Source organism: Humulus lupulus, chromosome 1 (assembly GCF_963169125.1).
Source record: "Humulus lupulus chromosome 1, drHumLupu1.1, whole genome shotgun sequence".
Lineage (NCBI taxonomy): Eukaryota > Viridiplantae > Streptophyta > Magnoliopsida > Rosales > Cannabaceae > Humulus > Humulus lupulus.
In genome coordinates this window covers 215,725,654-215,744,057 of record NC_084793.1, presented here as the reverse complement: position 1 = coordinate 215,744,057, position 18,404 = coordinate 215,725,654, and the positions used below count along the sequence as shown (strand labels likewise).

General features: G+C 37.7%; 1 protein-coding gene across 1 annotated transcript; it reads right to left on the bottom strand.

Moving 5' to 3' along the window:
- Positions 1 to 13,141: 13,141 nt before the first annotated feature.
- LOC133829344 (uncharacterized) lies at positions 13,142 to 16,626 on the bottom strand. The gene is made up of 4 exons (XM_062259132.1): positions 16,056 to 16,626; positions 15,383 to 15,918; positions 14,299 to 15,292; positions 13,142 to 14,211 (listed from the first exon to the last, which is right to left on the bottom strand). The coding sequence occupies exons 1-4, from the start codon at positions 16,624 to 16,626 to the stop codon at positions 13,142 to 13,144; spliced, it is 3,171 nt and encodes a 1,056-aa protein (XP_062115116.1).
- Between the last annotated feature and the right edge of the window lie 1,778 nt (positions 16,627 to 18,404).

Genomic DNA, 18,404 nt, shown 5'->3' with positions numbered 1-18,404 from the left:
TAATAAAAAGGTTCAGAACAGGAAATTCGGATTGGGAGACTTGGTGCTGAGGTGCGTATTCCTAGCCACGTGGGACCCAGTCGCTGGCGTGCTCAGGCCTAATTGGGAAGGGCCTTATCAAATTGAGTCAGTTATCCGACCTGGCGTCTGCAAATTGGCAAGATTAAACGGGGAATTGGTACCACGAGCATGGAATGGCGAACATCTACGACCTTACTATCAATAGTGTAGGAATGATGTCACCTGTAACCGTGCTTGTTTATCTTTACTATGCTTCTGTTAATAAATTGTTCAATTTTGAATAAAGTTCATTTTCGTTTCAGTATGCTGTATTTTTTGCAAACTCTCTTAATTTAATAACCTATGGTCACACTCATAGGATATTAAGGGGGCATTAGTGGTATATATACTATAAGCTTGAAAAAATAAAAAATATCATACACGAAAAGAAGTAAAGTGTTTGGATGTAACCAAATATGCGAGCTAAGATAATTTGGACATAACCAGATTATTAAAAATAAGGAGTTTGGATGTAACCAAATACGCGAGCTAAGATAATTTGGACATAACCAGATTATTAAAAGTAAGGTGTTTGGATGTAACCAAATACGCGAGCTAAGATAATTTGGACATAACCAGATTATTAAAAGTAAAGGGTTTGGATGTAACCAAATGCGCGAACTAAAATAACTAGATTATCAAAAGTAAAGTATTTGGATATAACCGAATGCGCGAGCTAAAATAATTTGGACATTAAAAGTAAAGTGTTTGGATGTAGCCAAACGCACAAGCCAAGGTAATTTGGATATAACCAAATGCACGATCTAGATATAACTAGGTCAAAAAATATGTGTATGGATTACGAACCAAAAACACGACTTAAATAGGTTTGGAACAAACCAACTAAAACTAATCGACAGAAAGATGGGATATAGATAAACCCACCTCAAATTAAGTCGAGATCGAGGCTGGAATATCTTTCAAAAAGATAGTTTCGTCCTCATAACCTCAGGGAGCTACATGAGGATGAGGAAAAGTAACTAGAAAAGCAGGATATAACTAAACTACCCGCCTTACATGCCATATAAGTACTTTCTAGTGCATGGTAAAAGTAAGTTCCGACCTTGACAAATAACGAGATCGGACAGGGATACATTGAGTAAACTGTGCATGAATGTATTGAAACTCGAGCATAAATCCACCACGTGTTTGTGTGAATAAACAGACATAAGGACAAACTTTTAATACAAGTTGCTTAAAATATTTTGATTTAAGAGATGTAAAGCAAAAATATTAAAGTAAAGTCAAATATGGTATTGTAAATATCATAAGAAAACAACTCTTTTACGAGCTATAAATTGTCTTAGCCCCAAGGGCATAAAAAGCGAAAAATAATAAAAACTATTATAAAAGCCTTAAAGGGACATAACCCAGGATTGAGATTTAGGAGGAAGGGGCACCCCCCTTAGCCTTCTCAGCATCATCCCCCTTAGCCTTCTCGACATCCTCCTTAGCCTTTTTTGCATCCTCCCGAGCAGCCTCCTCCGCTTCAAGCCGAGCTTGCCATTTAGCCACAAGCTCCTCCTCAAAAGAGCCTAGGAAGCTGGTATTGAGATCAACATTGCTGACCCAGATCCTGTACATGGCCAGGTCAACTACTCGGTCCTTCCTCTCCTTGAACTCTTCGAGAAGACGAGCCTTTTCCTCCTCCATTATCTCAAAGGTGGCCTTTTTCTCCTCCTCAAGCTTGGCATTGATCTTCTCAAGCTCCTCAAGCCTGGCATTCAGCTTCTCGAGCTTTGCTATCCTGGACTTCATCTGCTCGGCCTCAACCTCTAGTTTTAATTTTTCGACCTTAAACTCGTCTGCGAGCTTGAGCTGGAGATCCTTCGCCTCTTGAGCATATGACATGCTCAAGTGGATCTTGTTGTTCAACTTATAATTTAGCTGAGCAAATGCAGTAAGAGACTGACACACAAACATATCAAGTTAGAACATACACTAAGCACAACTACAATGAATAATAAGGTGAGAGAAGTTACCGCAGCAACGAGCTCGACACTCTTGTCATAAAGGGTGTTGCAGTCCCAAGCATTGTTCAAGAACTGCCACTAGGGAGCCTCAAAGTTGCTAATGCTCTGGCCTACTTGAGATAGGACGTCCGAGCCAAGTGTAGCCCCATGGGTCCCGGCAGCATTGTCGATGACATACTCATCAACATGAGTAGAAATCGACAACAGACGCCTTTTGGACGCTAGTTTCTTCAGAGGAGGGCCGAGCGTAGGGAGGATTTTGATGGCAGGAGGCAGGGGAGGAGCATCTATGGAAGAAGCATCGACTTGGGAGACGGGATCCGCGACCGGGCTCACAACAATGGGAGCTGGGGGAGGAGGAGTCTTCTCGGTCCTCTTAGAGATCTTAGCAGATCGATCAGACCTCTGCGAGGCTCTCAGGCGCTTGCTCTTCTTAGCCCCTCACCCATGGCAAGTATGGTCTCGAGATCAGAATCCATAGTGCCTGCACAGTCACACCACATTATAAGAAATTTCAAGACACAAAAAGTTAGCATAATGCAGACAGTCAAGGAATAAAAGGACAAGTAACGAGGAACCTAACTGGAAGTCTCCCCCGAGCTCGTGCTCGACGACCACGTAATTCCCCCATCTTCGGAAGAGGCAGGGGGAGTCCTTTCCCTATATGTGGAAGCCAACCTCGAAAGGTCCCTATAATCATTCATCCCGTATTGGACGGCTATTCCATTCCAGACCTCATTCAGACTATACATAGTATCGTACTTCCCTAACCAACTATCAAACCTATGGACCCTTTCATCTACCCAGGACCATACATAAAAATTTTCCCTATCATCTGGGCACAAGATTAGAGTGTCGGGTTTATGCTTAAGTAGCGAAGGAGACCATAAAGCCGAGCTAAGGATGACTGTACTTCTGTCACTCGAGCTCAAAGCCTCATCATTGGCCTCATTCCCCGAGCACGGACTCCTTGGATGGCAAACTGGGGATCGTGCCTTAGAGCTGTGCCTCGGGGGAAGGCTGCCGGTTTGGAGAGGCACAAACTCCCACTTGGTATACTTCTTGTTGGACCAGTCATTTGTGGATTGATCCTTCTCTAAGAGACCACAGGCCCGAAGCTTATCTTCATGAAGAAGATAAGACAGGGAGCGCCTGCCATAAAGAAGTTGAAGCAAAGTCTCCTTATGCTCCTTCATCTCACCAGTGGGAGTAGGGCGATGATAGTTGGCTGAAGAAATAAATGTATTATGAGTGGTTCGAGCCTAAGCAAGAATTCGAACATAAAAAGAAAACAAATTGTATACTTACGGATTCGCCTAAACGAATAGTGTCTGGAGAGAGCCAGGTCGTCCGTCCAAAAGAACGCCACCTTGAAGTTGGGAGGATGGTTCAGGAGGTCCTCAAAGATTTTCTTCTCACGAGGGTAGCTCAAGAGATAATAGAAGCCATCTCCTCCCTGAGCTCGGGAGGGATTGCTTTTCAAGCAAAAGAGATACAAAATCTCTTTTGGTGAAGGTCCTTCCCACTTTAGCTCGTGGTAAAGCGACCTCAGGGCTGACAAAACCCTGTATGAATTGGAAAGGAGCGAGCCCGACAAAATCCAAAAAGTCCTTAAAAAGGGACTTTAAGGGCAATAAGGCCCCTGCCCTCATGTGTTCATGGCTCCAAGCCGCATATTTTAACTTACAGTCAGGATTACCATCTCTCGGGGCGCGACAGCTTAGCTCGTGGGAGGTTGGAGCTCGACACCTCAGTGAGCTTGATAATCCAATTCCGTGGAGGGCCAAGATGTCAGAGATCTGCCCTAGTGAAGAAATCGAGCTCCAATAATGCTTAGCCTCGAAAAATTCTCCCCTCGAGGTGGGATAGTGGTTGGCTGTGAGGTAGACAAGGGATTTGATGGTTCTTCCATCAGTGAAAATTGGAGATCGCCCGGTTTGAATGCGATCATCACTTTAAGAGTAGGATCGAGGGGGATTGGTCTAGGCTCGGGGTCTGGATTTGGGTAAATGGCGACCCTAAGTCTTTTCCTTTTCCTCTATTCGACCTCGTCGATTTGACGTCGAAAGTGAGCTCGGGTGTCTTCTTGCTCACGCCTTAGTTCGTGCTCCCGAATCAAGCGCTGATTCCGAGTAAAAGGTGACTCCGGGCTCGGAGTTGCCGGTGAGTAAGGAATCGCGAGTTTTGACCCCCACTGCTTTTCCAAATTCTGCGACATCTATCAAGAAAGAAAAAGGGTGAGGGCCAGGCGAACAAGAGATTAAGAATAAAAATCAAGACGGTCTGAGCTCGAATGCTCGAGACTATGGAACGAGCTCGGTCAAAAGAGTGAGATTAGGCTCAGGGCGTGTATTCCACATAAAGGGAAAAATTGGATTTATTTTTTAGAATCCCGGATTTTCAGGGAAAAAGTTGGCGGTTACTCAAAAAGTGATATTTTTGGGAAACGTGCAATTTGAAAACCCTAATCCTGTACCCAGTTTCTTGGTCTACACAATACGATATTTGAAATCAAGAAAACTTAATAAAATGCAAAAATCTGGGTTTGGAAAATCTTAACAATAGAAGAGCCTATAAACTACACGTTGTTGACTAGAGCATTCTAATACAAAACTAGTAAATGTGCCTAAATGCTAATACAACAATAAACATGCATGGAAAAACAAAGTATATACACGAACATATGGGGATCAAGAAGAGATACTTACACAATGTAGATGGTGGGAACAGAGAAATGGATGACCGAAGGAAAGGTTGCAAAAATGATCTCACGGAGTCGAACAGGCCGACGGTGCTTTGTTTCCTCTGCTTGGAGAACATACAACAGTAGAATGGGTTTTTAAGTTCTGGGTTTTTGTTCTTCTCTTTTCTTTGAAAGCTTGAAAATTTAAAAGTGAAATGAAGAAGACGATGGGCGTATTTATAGGCCATAGCAGAATACCAAACGACAAATTAAATCTGGACCATTGGACGAGATTGGTATCTGATCGAACGAACAGGTATTGGCGTGGCAATGACGGCAAAAAGATGGCAGATAGGGAGACGTGGGCATGGTGCAAACATACTCAAGTACTCTAATCTTCCAATACCCACCTGACGCGTGTCCGCACTCGAGTACAAATGATGGTACAGTTTTCAAGAAGGGCAGTTCAAAAGTTTCCTTCTCATGGGATTCGAACTGATACTTTTGAGGGGGCAAAATGTTACACCCAGATTTTGAGATAAGGAGTTATGACCCTGAAAGCTGGGCTCGTCAGGTGTGAGTTCAAAATATGCATGGTCGTTATATGATCCTTTAGTTAGACCGCTTCGTTGTAATTACCGACCTCGAAAGCTCGAGGGTGTGTAGCCTCGAATATGTTCTGAGCTCGCAATGGCATGACACTTAAATATATTTTTCACCAATTTCCTTTAGGCGGGATAGCTCGAGTTTGGGTAGTACAAGCTCGATGTAGCAGCTTCGTCGGCATCTACTTGTCCCGAGCATAGCGCGAAGTTGGGTGACGAGCTCGTGATTGACTCATGGTCTCGACAGACTCAATGCTAATTGCTGATCTCGAAGATTTGATGAATTTTCTGGGATAACCCATTACGTGTGAACATGTTTATTGTTGTACAATCCCAATATTTAAGGAATATCATTTAATCTGTTATCCGTTCCCGATCTTCATGGGACGTTTCCGTGTATGTAGGAGATAATGAATTTAATAGCATTATGATAATTGATTTATAGAATATCTTCCCGAAATATGTGGGAATGAATTCTACAACCTTCTCTATAAATAGAGGAGGAAACACCATTTGTAAAGGACCTTTTTTCTGATTTCTGGAGAGAACACTCTGGGCAACTCTTCTCTGAAAAGTTTCCAGAAAACTCCCAAGTCTTAATAATATAGACTCGTGGACTAGGCAGAGTAAACTGCTGAACCACGTAAAAACCCTCTTGTTTTCCTCTTCTTTCATTTGCTCTAGTATTTATTTGTTTAATTGCTCTACTATTTAAGTTGACGAAAAACAGCGTCAACAAAATATTTGCAAAACTATTTGATTTATAAAGAAATTATTCAATTATTGCTATTCAATCTAATTCAAAACTCAATTAATCGATACTCCATTAGTAGTGAAAATGCTATTATATCTAAATTACGATATGTTTTTTCACAACTCATTTAGAAAGTAATTAAAAAGTGGTATAAAATATAATATAATTTACAAATAATATGTAGGGAATGACCAATGTTTTAGATTTATATTTTTGAACTAAGGTAATTTAATAATGATGAATGAAGACTATGCTCGAAATATAGATTGAATAAAACTCTAATAATTTTATATTATTGTCTTGTATTTAACTATTTTTATTAGCTTTCACAGTTTTTTGGTTAATTTTAACAAAATATTACAAATATTTAACGGAATATACTTTTAAAATCAATTAAAAAATATAGTAAAATAAATATTTAGTAATTATATTAATATAAAGTCGAATATTAATATATTATTATTATTATTATAATATTTAATACAAAACTAAATAATTAAATTAATTATATTAATATAAATTTAAATATTATAAAATATCACCATCATAATAATATATAATACAATACTAGATATTTAATAATTATATTAATATAAATTTAAATATTATAAAATAATATTACTCTAATAATATATAATCCCAATTTTTATAAAAAGTTGGGTAGAATAAATATTTTTTAATTATATTAATATGAATTCTAATATTCTAATAATATTTAATACAAGAGTACATATTTAATAATTATATTAATATAAATTCAAATGTTATAAAATATCATTATTATAATAATATACAATACATAATATTAATTTTTATTAAAAAATATTATTTATATACAAATAAAAAAATATATTGCTTTTTTTTTTTATTAATTATTCTAACTTATATAAATATGTATTCATATTAAATAACAAAAAATATTATAAATGCATTATATATAAGCATCGTGTGCTTAAAAATAACATGACTGTGTAACTACCTAAAAAATTAGAATAATATTTATTTTCTATCAAGAATAAACAAGTTTCTTCTCCAATTGTTGAATGGTGATTTGAGTAATGTCATGAATGTTTTATACCTTGAATATGGTAGTTTGTGATCTAAAAATTTATCATATTATTTTAAAAAAAAAACCATAGAAAATATTTTAGTTTAATTTTTCTTTTAATATGTTTATGTCATTCTTTTATATATAATATTGTTTATTTATTTAAAATTTATATGACAACAATAAAAACATAATAAAAATAATTAATAAATTTTCTAAATAAAACTAAGCAAATGTGACATTGCTTGCACCTAATATATATAAAAAGTGTGTATTTAGCAAGTTCTTGATTTAACGTTTTCTTCTTCTATTTTTTGTCAATTTTAACGTAATCTAACAAATTAACGAAATATATATTTTATACCAATTAAAAAATACGTGTTGACGTATTTTTTCGTCAATTAAATAAGAGCAATTAAGCATAAAAACGATTTAAAGACAAAGATGAACATATATTTTTTACGCGGTTCAGTAGTTAACTCTAGTTAGTTCATGAGTCACTTTTATTGATTGACTTGAGTTAAAGCTTAAGAAAGCAATTTCCCAAAATTTGAGTATAAAAATTGTGCGTGAAAAAATTAAAATGACTAATCCCAGGTATTTATAGACTGGGTTCAGATACTCTTCCCCCCGATTTTTGGGGAAAGTTACATAAAAATCTACATTCAAATTTAAAATAATTTGGATTACAAATGAATCAGTTTGACCATGTTAATATCTAAACCGATTCTTTAAAAATAGGCTTTATTTTCTCAGATATTGCTTCCTATCATCTTGAAAATGCGCTTTCGAGCCAATATGTATCATCTTCGAGCTGATACTCTTTTTTTCCAAGCTAATCATCATTTACCTTACGAGTTGACTCTCTCATAGCGATTGGATCTTTTGAGCTAATCCTCCATTTTGAGCAAAAATTGTAACGACCCAAAATTACTAATGAGGCTTAAGAGCCTTGATTAGTGTGCTGGGATGGCATAACTGGATTATGTGTGATTTAAATGATTAAATGCATGATTATGTGATAAGCATGCTTATATGATTATTTGCCTACTTGAGATGCATGATTACGAGTATTAGTATGCATGTAGGCCCTGATTAGGTTATAAGGGCATATTTGTAATTTTGGCCTGTTGAGGGCATAAATGTAAATATTTGTGATAAATTTTTGAGACCACATTATTATGTGGATATATCTGTAGCTTGTGACTCAAGGCGATCCTGGTGAGCGGTTTAGCGGAAAAGTCACGGTGGGAATTTATACCCGGCTCAAGGGAGCCTGGGGGTATTTATGAGAATTTTGGAAATATATTGGAGGCTATTTGACATTGAGGAAAATAATTGTTGATTAGTTAGGTGTCGGGAAGTAAGCGATAATTATTAGGGTCACTTGAGGAATTATCGGGAATTGGAAGCAAATGACCCAAATGCCCTTAGAATGTTTAAAGGCTTGGTTATAATTGGGAGGGTAATATGGTCTTTTGGTATTTAAAAACAGGGATAAGTATTAATCTGCCTTTATAAGCTATTTAGAAAGCAGTAGAGGCTGAAGGAAGGGAAAAGAAAGACAAAGAAAAATAGAACTCATAAGCTAACCCTTCTCTCTCACTCGGTTCCCTTTTTCTTCACCATCTCTTGAGGAATTTTGAAGCTTTAACTCAAGAAAGCTTGGGCTGGAGCTTGGGGCTAGGATCCCTGATAAAGCTAGAGGATTTAGCATGAGTTATTCACCCAATTAAGGTAAGGTTTCTAGTTTTTTTTTTTTTTTCTGGGATTGCTAAACTCTGTTGTGTTGATCTTGAATCTGAACTTTGGATGGGAATTCAAGGTGTTGAGCTTTGGGGATTGAGGAGCTAAGGACTGGAAGGATACTAGGGACAACCTAGGTTTGAACTCTCCATAAAAGGTGAGGATTTCTGGGTTTGGTCATCTTGAATTGCTAGGTAGTTTATGGTTTTCTGATGAGTTCTTGAATTCTGAGTCCAATGCTTATTTTCTTTGTTTGATGATGCATGTGATTAGAATTGAGGTTGTTGGGCCATGTGGGGTGAGATGTAGTGATTGGTAGGCTTGTTTTGAAGTGTAGTTGATGTTTGGAAGGGTTCTAGGGGGTTTTAGTTCGAGAAAATTCGAAGGAGAAAACTCTGAGAAGTTTGGTGCTGTAACTAGCGCTGTAGCGCTAGACTTTGGGCGCTACAGCGCTAGGCCTGGAAATTTCTGGGCATTTTGCTTCTAGTTGTAGCGCTGTAGCGCCCACTTTGTGGCGTTGTAGCGCTACCCTGTTTCCAGAAGTGGGGTTTTGGGTTATTTCTTAAGGTTTTTGCTTGGGGGTTCAGGGTTTGATTCCACCACCCCGTTTGGTGGAATTAGGGCGTCCCGAGGGCTCGAGATTGGTCCCGAGGTTAGGTTTTGGAATTGAATTTTAGTGATGGTTCTAATTTATGGCTGTGACAAGGTGTACGCTAGGGCTCGGACGGGAACGTGCTTGAAGGTCAATTTCACTAATCAAAGCTATCAGAATCAAAGGTAAGAAACTGCACCAAATTATGTGTTTGTGTTGGGACTAAGAGTTCCCTATATTCATATGTGATGTCATGAGATGGTATTATGCCATGGGACATGTGATAAATGACCTAAGAGTGCCAGAATCAATACTTGCGCACAAGACGCGACTCAACCACTGGTAGCTGAGGTTAAATATATAATCACTGAGGTTAAATATATAATCACTGAGCTCGGCCTAAGCGAGCCAGAGTCAGTGGGATAATCAGAGGGTGCGGCCTAAGGGCGCCGACCCTATATTTTGGTATGATATGTTTAATGTTGTTTAATTGATGATTGTGACGAGTTTGTTATCTGAATAACTGATTATTGGTTTGCAGTTTGATATCACTACTTATGTGAGCTGTATGACTTGTTATATGTCTGACTGTCGATTATTGCTATTACACTGTATTATGGTTTCTTGCTGGGCCTTGGCTCACGGGTGCTATGTGGTGCAGGTAAAGGAAAGGGCAAAGTGGATCAGTCCTGAGTTGGAGAGCTTTGAGGAGTAATATAGTCAGCTGATCGGTCACCATGACCGAGGAGTAATATAGGACGAGAGAAGCCTAAATGTCTGTTTTGCCCTTAGAGTGGCCAGTACATATTTGTAACCTGGAATTTTTTGTAAACTGTCTTTTAAACTCTATTTCTTTTGGGATCCCATGTACAAAATGTTTAATTATATGAGATGTAACTTTTGTAACCAAAATATTTCTAACCCTAGTTCAATTATAGTTTCAGTAACACGTTTCTAACTCAATGACTTGATTAGCAAGTCTTGCACCTTTATAAACACACAATGTAACGGTCTTGGCTATCCAGGGCGTTACAGAAATGGTTTAGTGCTGCAAGTTAGCAATATTGTTACTAATTTCCATATGCATCCGAGCTCATCAAATTATTTTTTGAGATTACATTTTGAGATAAATCGTCTCAAAATTAGGGTATAACATTTGGCCCTTCAAAAGTATCTGCTCAATCTCTGAGAGATAAACTTTTGAACTTCTTTAATCGGGAAACGTGCTCACCTACCACACTCGAGTGTGTACACATGTCGGCTTGCGAGTGGGAAATCTCAATACTCGAGTACTGTCTCACTGCCCACGTCCTTTCACTTGCTTTTTTACCGCCATTTCGAGATCAAATTTGAACTGTAAGATTAAGAGCAAACTTAATCCTGCAGTTATAAAACATCAAGGCCTCTCTCTTTCCTTTATAAAGACCTAATTCTCGTTCATTTTAGAAATTTTTGCATGTTTTCTAAGAAAGAACCATAGCCAACTTTTCGCTCTAAATATCCGCTCTTTCACGAAGAATTTCCAAGAGTTTCCCTCTACAAGTTATTGCGATCACCAGTCTGATTTCACCATCAACTCCCTTTGTATAAGTTTCTATAAATTTTTCCCTCATTGTTTTTGTCAAAAATTTGCCATCTGCCACTACGTTGTTTTTTTTTCTTGGTATGCATGCACTGGTCCTTGAAGTGTTCTTGAGAACTTCAAAGAAATATGGGCATTTTGAACAGATTTTCGTAGAAAACAACCCACAAAAATGGTTTCTTTTTGTGTATAGCTATAAGTTCATAGGTTTCGTGTAGTACAATATATTTAGGGTATTTTGGCATTAGTGTTTCCCCTTTTTTTCACAGAAATCAATGAAACCCCCTTTTTGGGTAACTGCCCACTCTTCCTAGAAAATCAGGATAGCCCAAAAAGGGAATCAATCACCTAATGTCGGTAGGTGTATCTCATTATTTTGAGCTCCTCTTAGCTCGAATTTTTGAGAAAATTCATTCAATTTTGTTTTTTTTTTTTTACTTTTTACCCTTAAGCGAAGGGCCCTCACCTTTTCTTTTATTGTTAGATGTTGCAGTACTCTTCTGAGAAGAATTGGTGGGGTCCTCTGATCACGCCATCTCATACCAAACTCCTTCTCCCCGAGCTGAGTCTCCGTTCACACGCAACTAGAGACTCATTAGAGAATCTGAGGAGCGTAGGGAACGACAAGATTTAAGTTCCTTTTACAAACGCCTCATCACCGAGATCCAAGAGGGCAAAAGAAAAAGACTACGGTTTGTAGTTTATCCTGAGCTAATTTCCATTCCTCGAGCTTTACCACTAGACTGTTCTTTGTCGGTCTCCCTAGCCTTCCGACCTAACGAACTTTCCTACTAGATAATGGAAAGTTCTTCAAGCAAAGCTTCAAACCATCCTCTGAACCTCCACTCCCTTCTTTTGGTCCCAAAGTAAACACCTCTCTTCCAATCACCAAGTTCAAGTTTTTTGAGGCAGACTATTATCAAAGTTCTATCCAAAACACGAGCCAGATCTCTGATATACTATCCTCCCATGGCCTTAAGTTATCCAACAACTTGGTATGCCGAGCTCCCTCAAATGACAAGAGGAGAAGTTAGGCACCAGGCGATGATTAACGCCCAAAATGTGACATCCACTAGTGGTGGTTGTAGTATAGATCGGGCGGTCGATTTCACAAGGAGGCAAAAAAACAAAGTTATAACAATAAATAGTGTCGAGATAAATAATGTGAGAACAAGATAAGAAGTGATATTTTTGTTGCTTTTGATAATTTAAAGAATACAAATAAAGATATGATAAAAGTGTGACATAACAAAATGTAACAAGTAGGAAGAAACAATAGTCACATATGCATACTTATTTATTTGGATATTTGATTCACAAAAGTTACACAAATGAAAAGTTCACACCCCAACTATTCATTTAAAATATTAAACATTGACGCACAAATACATTTCACAAAAATATATTTAAGTGATTAATATTCTTTACCATGGAAGGAGGAGATAAATTTTATGAGAAATCCAAAAACTGATAATATACCATTGGAAATAATGCAATAAAAGATTTGACATAAAACCTATCACAAATATTACATTCATTATTTATAAAATATATCGAAAGAGCATGACTAATTCTATATGAATTTAGCAAAAGTAAATATATATGAATGTGATGAAGTATATGATAAAGATATTATATATATTATTTTTACTAATTTGATAATACAAAGAAAATTCTTGACAAAATCTATATGCTATTAATAAATATAAATAGAGATAATAAGATGAAGAGAAAGGGATGAAAGAAAATAAACCACTCAAATATATTAACTTAAAGCACATAGTGAATAAAAATACCAAATAAAGTCATAATGAATATATGTTAGCCTATTATATTACACATTCTCAAAAAAATTCTAGAAAGAAAAGAAGAGAAGTGAGATTGAAATTGAGTAGAGTTTTGTTACCTAAAAATTACATATCAAACTAATAAAAATAGCTCCTATTTATAGAGCCTAAAAAATGATTGAAAAATAAATAAAGATAATAATAATATTAATATTATTATTATTATTTTTTTTTTTGATGAAAGGAAACTTTTATAGAACCACAAAAACAACAGTACAAAGCCAGCTCAAAAGAGCCCCTCCAACCGAGGATTACAACAAATTAACACTCTCAAGAAACCTTACATCCTTACTAGAAAGCTTACAACTAGACAAGTTTTTAACTCTAGCACATAAACTATTTTGCAACACAGTAAAAACTGAGTTAACAGAGAAAGAACAATGATTATATAGGCATTGATTCCTATTCCACCAGACCAAATAAACCACAGCAGCTAGACCAGCAGCAAGCAGTTTTTGCTGGAGACCTTTCGGCTTCCCCTTCATCCAATTAATCCATTCTTGGTAATGGATAGGCCAAATATCCCAATTCAGCCAAGAAGCCACTCTTTGCCTCACCATTTGCGAGAAAGGGCACTGAAAAAAGAGGTGATCATGACTTTCTTGCTGCAACTCACACACAGGGCACAACTCAGAAATAATCTGTAAATGACACTTAACCAAGTTGTCTCTAGTTAGTAAGTGCCCCAAAGTCGCTTGCCAAAGTATAAATCTATGCTTGGGCATAGATAAATTGCACCAGACAACATGAAAAAAAGGAACTCTATCCTTGTGAACCAACAGCTCATATAGCTTGCTGGTATGTAATTTGTTCTTCACAGTAGACTTAGCCAGGATTTCTGCATTAATGATAGTAGACAACTTAATGAGATTGCGCCAGTACCAACTTACATCTACTTGAAGCTTATGATCCCAAATTGATTGTCCTTTAAGGTAAATGGCATCTATCCATTTGACCCAAAGAACATCCTGTTTAGTAGAAACAACCCATATGTATTTGGCAAGCAAAACCATATTCCATTGTCCTTTAAGGTAAATGGCATCTATCCATTTGACCCAAAGAACATCCTGTTTAGTAGAAACAGCCCATATGTATTTGGCAAGCAAAACCATATTCCATTTAACACTATCCTTAAACCCAACACCCCCCATCTGTTTGGGAAGGCAGACTTGATCCCAATTTGTGAGATGTAACTTACTCCTGTTATCATTCCTCCCACTAGAGCCCCACAGAAATTTCCTGCAAAGATGGTCAATCTCAGCAATAATTTTCTTAGGGAGCATGAAGATACTCATCCAAAAGGCTCTTATCCCCAAAAGCACTGAGTGAATCAGCTGAGATTTTCCAGCAAAGGACAAATGCTTGTTAGACTAGTGAAAAAGCTTCAGCCTTATCTTCTTTAAAATACCATCACAGTCCCCAGCTTGCCACTTTGTAGGTCTTAGAGGCACCCCAAGATATTTGAGAGGAAAATCCCCTTCAGCAATCTGAATCTCCTTCAATATCTCGCTGGTTTCAGTCACAGACAGCTCCCCAAAATAAATTTTCGACTTCTCCAAGTTAGCTATTAACCCAGAAACCGCACTAAAGGCTTTAAAACAATCCTGAATAACCTGAACTGAAGAGTTGTTCCCCTTACAAAACAGAACAAGGTCATCTGCAAAGCATAAACTAGCCAATCTCAGCTTTTTGCATCTAGGATGAAACTTAAAAACTTTATCCTGAGTAGCTTGGATGAGGCTTCTAGTAAAATATTCCATAATAAGCACAAACAACAAAGGGGAGATCGGGTCCCCTTGTATTAATCCCTTCCTTCCTGTAAAACACCCCTGAATTCTTCCATTTAGCAGAATAGAATAAGAAAAGTCCTTTAAACAAGTCATGATCCATTTAATAAAAAGACCTGGAAAACAAAAGGCAGTTAGAATGTCCTCCAAACAATTCCAATCAATTGAATCATAAGCTTTGCTTAGATCAACTTTCATCACGCAACGAGGAGATATATGTTTCCTCCTATAGCCTTTAAGAATATCCTGAAAGATAAGGATATTATGAGTTAAAAGTCTATTTTTCACAAAAGCTCCTTGGTTTTGGTTTATTAGCACTGGAAGGACCACATTCAATCTACTACAAATCATATTCGAAATGCATTTATATAATGCATTACAGCAAGCTATAGGACGATATTCCACTGCCTTAGTAGGATTCGGAACTTTAGGAATCAAAGTTAACAAAGCATTATTTAGGCCTTTAGGAAGTGATCCATGCTGAAAGAAGCCTAAAATGGCATCTGAAATGTCATCACCAATTTCATTCCACATAGCTTTAAAGAACCCCGAACCATATCCATCTGGACCCGAACTCTTAATAAACCCAATGCTAAACATAGCATTTTTAACATCCTTTTAAGAAAAAGGTTTGATTAGCTCCAGTTGGTGCTCAAGAGAAAGAGTGTTACCATGTATAAAACAGTCTTTCTGGATAGTGCTCACTGTCTTACTGTTGCTGCCCAAAGCATTCCGAAAATGCACTAAAAAATGATCCACCACTTCATCAAAATCCTCAACTAACTGCCCTGTGTCAGAAACAAAAGAAGTAATACGATTAATTTCCTTCTGATGCTTCAAACAAGCATGAAAAAAGGCTGTGTTATCATCACCACATCTGAGCCAGTTCACTTTACTTCTTTGTCTAAGGTAGCTGTCATAAATTTTATACTGCTGGGTCAATTCAGTACAAGCAATTTGCTCTTCTATTTGAAAACCAGCAACAAGAGGATTTTTCTGACATTGAATTTGAGCCCGATTATAATTCTCCTTAGCAATCTGAAAATTCCGTTCAACATCTCCCACTTGCTGTTTATTAAACAGCCTCAGAACTCTAGCTAACCTTTTAAGTTGCACCATCACTCTATCAAGACCAACAACCTGAACTGGTTTGTACCAACTCTCCAACACAGTCCTCTTGAAATTAGCATGATCAATCCACATGTTGAAAAATTTAAAAGGCCTAAACCCGAAACCACCTCCTGAACAGCCTTAATGAGACAATAACAGTGATCTGAAAAAATGTCCCACTTTATTACAGCAATTGACTCAGGGAAAAGATCAATCCACTCTTCATTCTTAAAAATATGGTCTATTTTAGAGTAAATCCTAGCTCTACCATCTTGGTTATTAGTCCAAGTATAGTGTGAGCCAATAGATCTAAGCTCATCCGCCAAACCTAAAGCTTTCCAACCTTGAGCATCAACCACTTCAGCTGCCATCACTGGCCGACCCCCAAGTCTATCATCAACATTAAACACTGAGTTGAAATCACCTGTCAGTAACCAGGCAGTAGCAGGGAAATGAAGATTCGATAAGTCCCTCCATAACTGATATCTTTCTTGGATAGTATTTCTGCCATAAACAAAAGTAATACAGTACTTCCTATTATATCTGACCTCTTTAATAAGAGTATGCATAAATTGGTCACTCTCTTGAATAATATCCACAACCAGTATATTACTTTTCCACACCAACAGAATTCTACCTTCATTGATAATCCCTTTATAAAAGCTCCAACCATTAAAATAACTTCTCATCATATCCTCCACTTTTTCTCCCTTTATTTTGGTCTCAAGAAAAGCACCTAAACCAATCTTATTCACTTGACAAAAAGCACTAAGGGATCGTTGCTTATCCCTCTTATTCAAACCTCGAACATTCCAACTAAGAATGTGGAATTCCCCCATGTATTTTGTTTGCTAACTTCTCATCCTGTTTCAGACCCTCCATTCGTTTCTCCTGTAACACCTCATAAGAGTTCCTCAATTTATTCTGAACTTTATGACTCACTTTCTTCACCCCACCCACTCTCTTAGGGGTTACCCAAGCACCCTCCTAAACTACAGTGGTACCCGAAGTACTCCTATGTTTCTTATTCTGAACTGGTTTAGCAATCTGTGTAACACCCTCAGCATCAGTTGCTGGCTTCTCGTGAACAATAGGACCCTCCAGACTGTCATCCATCTGTTTAACACCCAGACCAGCATCAGGCTCTGAAATAACAGAAGTACTGCCTTGTTGTGTCTCAGACAAACTACCCTGTTTTATCTCCCCAGTTTTCGGAACTTTTGGTTTCCACACCTCCTCTTTTTTCCTATTGCAGAGAGACATAGAATGGCCAAATACTTTGCAATTCTTACATTGAGTGGGGAGCCATTCAAACTCAACCAACTGTTCCATTAATTGGCCTCTTTCATTCATGAATTGAATATACTTCGGAACCTCATCAGCTATATCAATCTCTACTAAAACCCTTGCAAATTGCATCATAGATCTATCCTTTGTGACCTTATCAACTAGAATTGGCCTCCCAAGAGTACTCACCAAAGTACTTAGACATTTGGTTCCCCAATATTGCAAACCCAACCCAGGTAATCTAACCCAAACAGGGACTGATTTGACCAACCTCAACTGATCTAACTCAGTAGTCCAAGGTCTCACAATAACTGGCTTCCTATCAAAATGCAAAACACCATTCTCTAAGACCAAATCTCTAGTGACTTCATCTCTGAATTTAACTAGGGTATGACCAGCATTTAACCTTGCAATCTTCTCAATCCCCAACTTTCCCCACATTCTCTTTATAAACCCTTCAAAGACAGCAAAAGGAGGATTGGCCCCTAAAACCATACAAACAACAGCTGAATTCCAAAACGAAGCTTCAACTGCAATTTCCTCCAAATCTACTTGAGCAATTCGATGGCCATCTTGAACCAAAGGTTCAGCAAATTCCAATCGAGCACCACCCTGATTTGGTAACAAATTTTTAAATGAAGACCACTTATCTTTGGCTTGAGTCAAAAAATCAGTGCCATCATCATCCTGTTCGCTCCATTTTAACCCAGCATCATGAACCGCATCATCATCCCTCATCCGCTCCTTCAAATTCGAGCCACCCACCTCAGGGAACTCGGCCACAGTATCCTTAAAAACCTCTTCCAACTCAGTCAGAAGATCTTGATCCTCTTCTACTAACAAGCATTCCTCTGTATTCTCAATCCCTGGTGTAATCTTCCCCTTATCGTTTGTAACAGGCTTCTGGTGAATCTTCTTGCGCCTCGCCATGGAGAAGCTAGAAGAAAACCCTCACGCCCTCATTTCACTTTTTATGATTTTTGTTTTAGGGTTTTTTTGTTGTTTTTCCTTTTTCTTGTGTTGTTTATACCTTTTTCTCCTCTGTCATAGTCTAATGTCTTGGAGCTTTGCTGGCTTTAATTCTAATCTTCCTCCCCAATCTAATATTATTATTTTTGGTCTTGTTATATTTATTATTTTGGCTTTTGTTTTGCATGGACGAGAAGTGTGATAAAAAATGGAGAAAAAAGAATGCTGATGAGATTAATTAGACTAAGAATAGCAGAGTTTGACTCTCTTGAATGGTGCACGAATAGAAAAGCGACATATGGAGCATTGACTGAAGGGTGAAGAAGGCTGCCAGAAACCGGGTCGGGCGCGGGTTACGTGC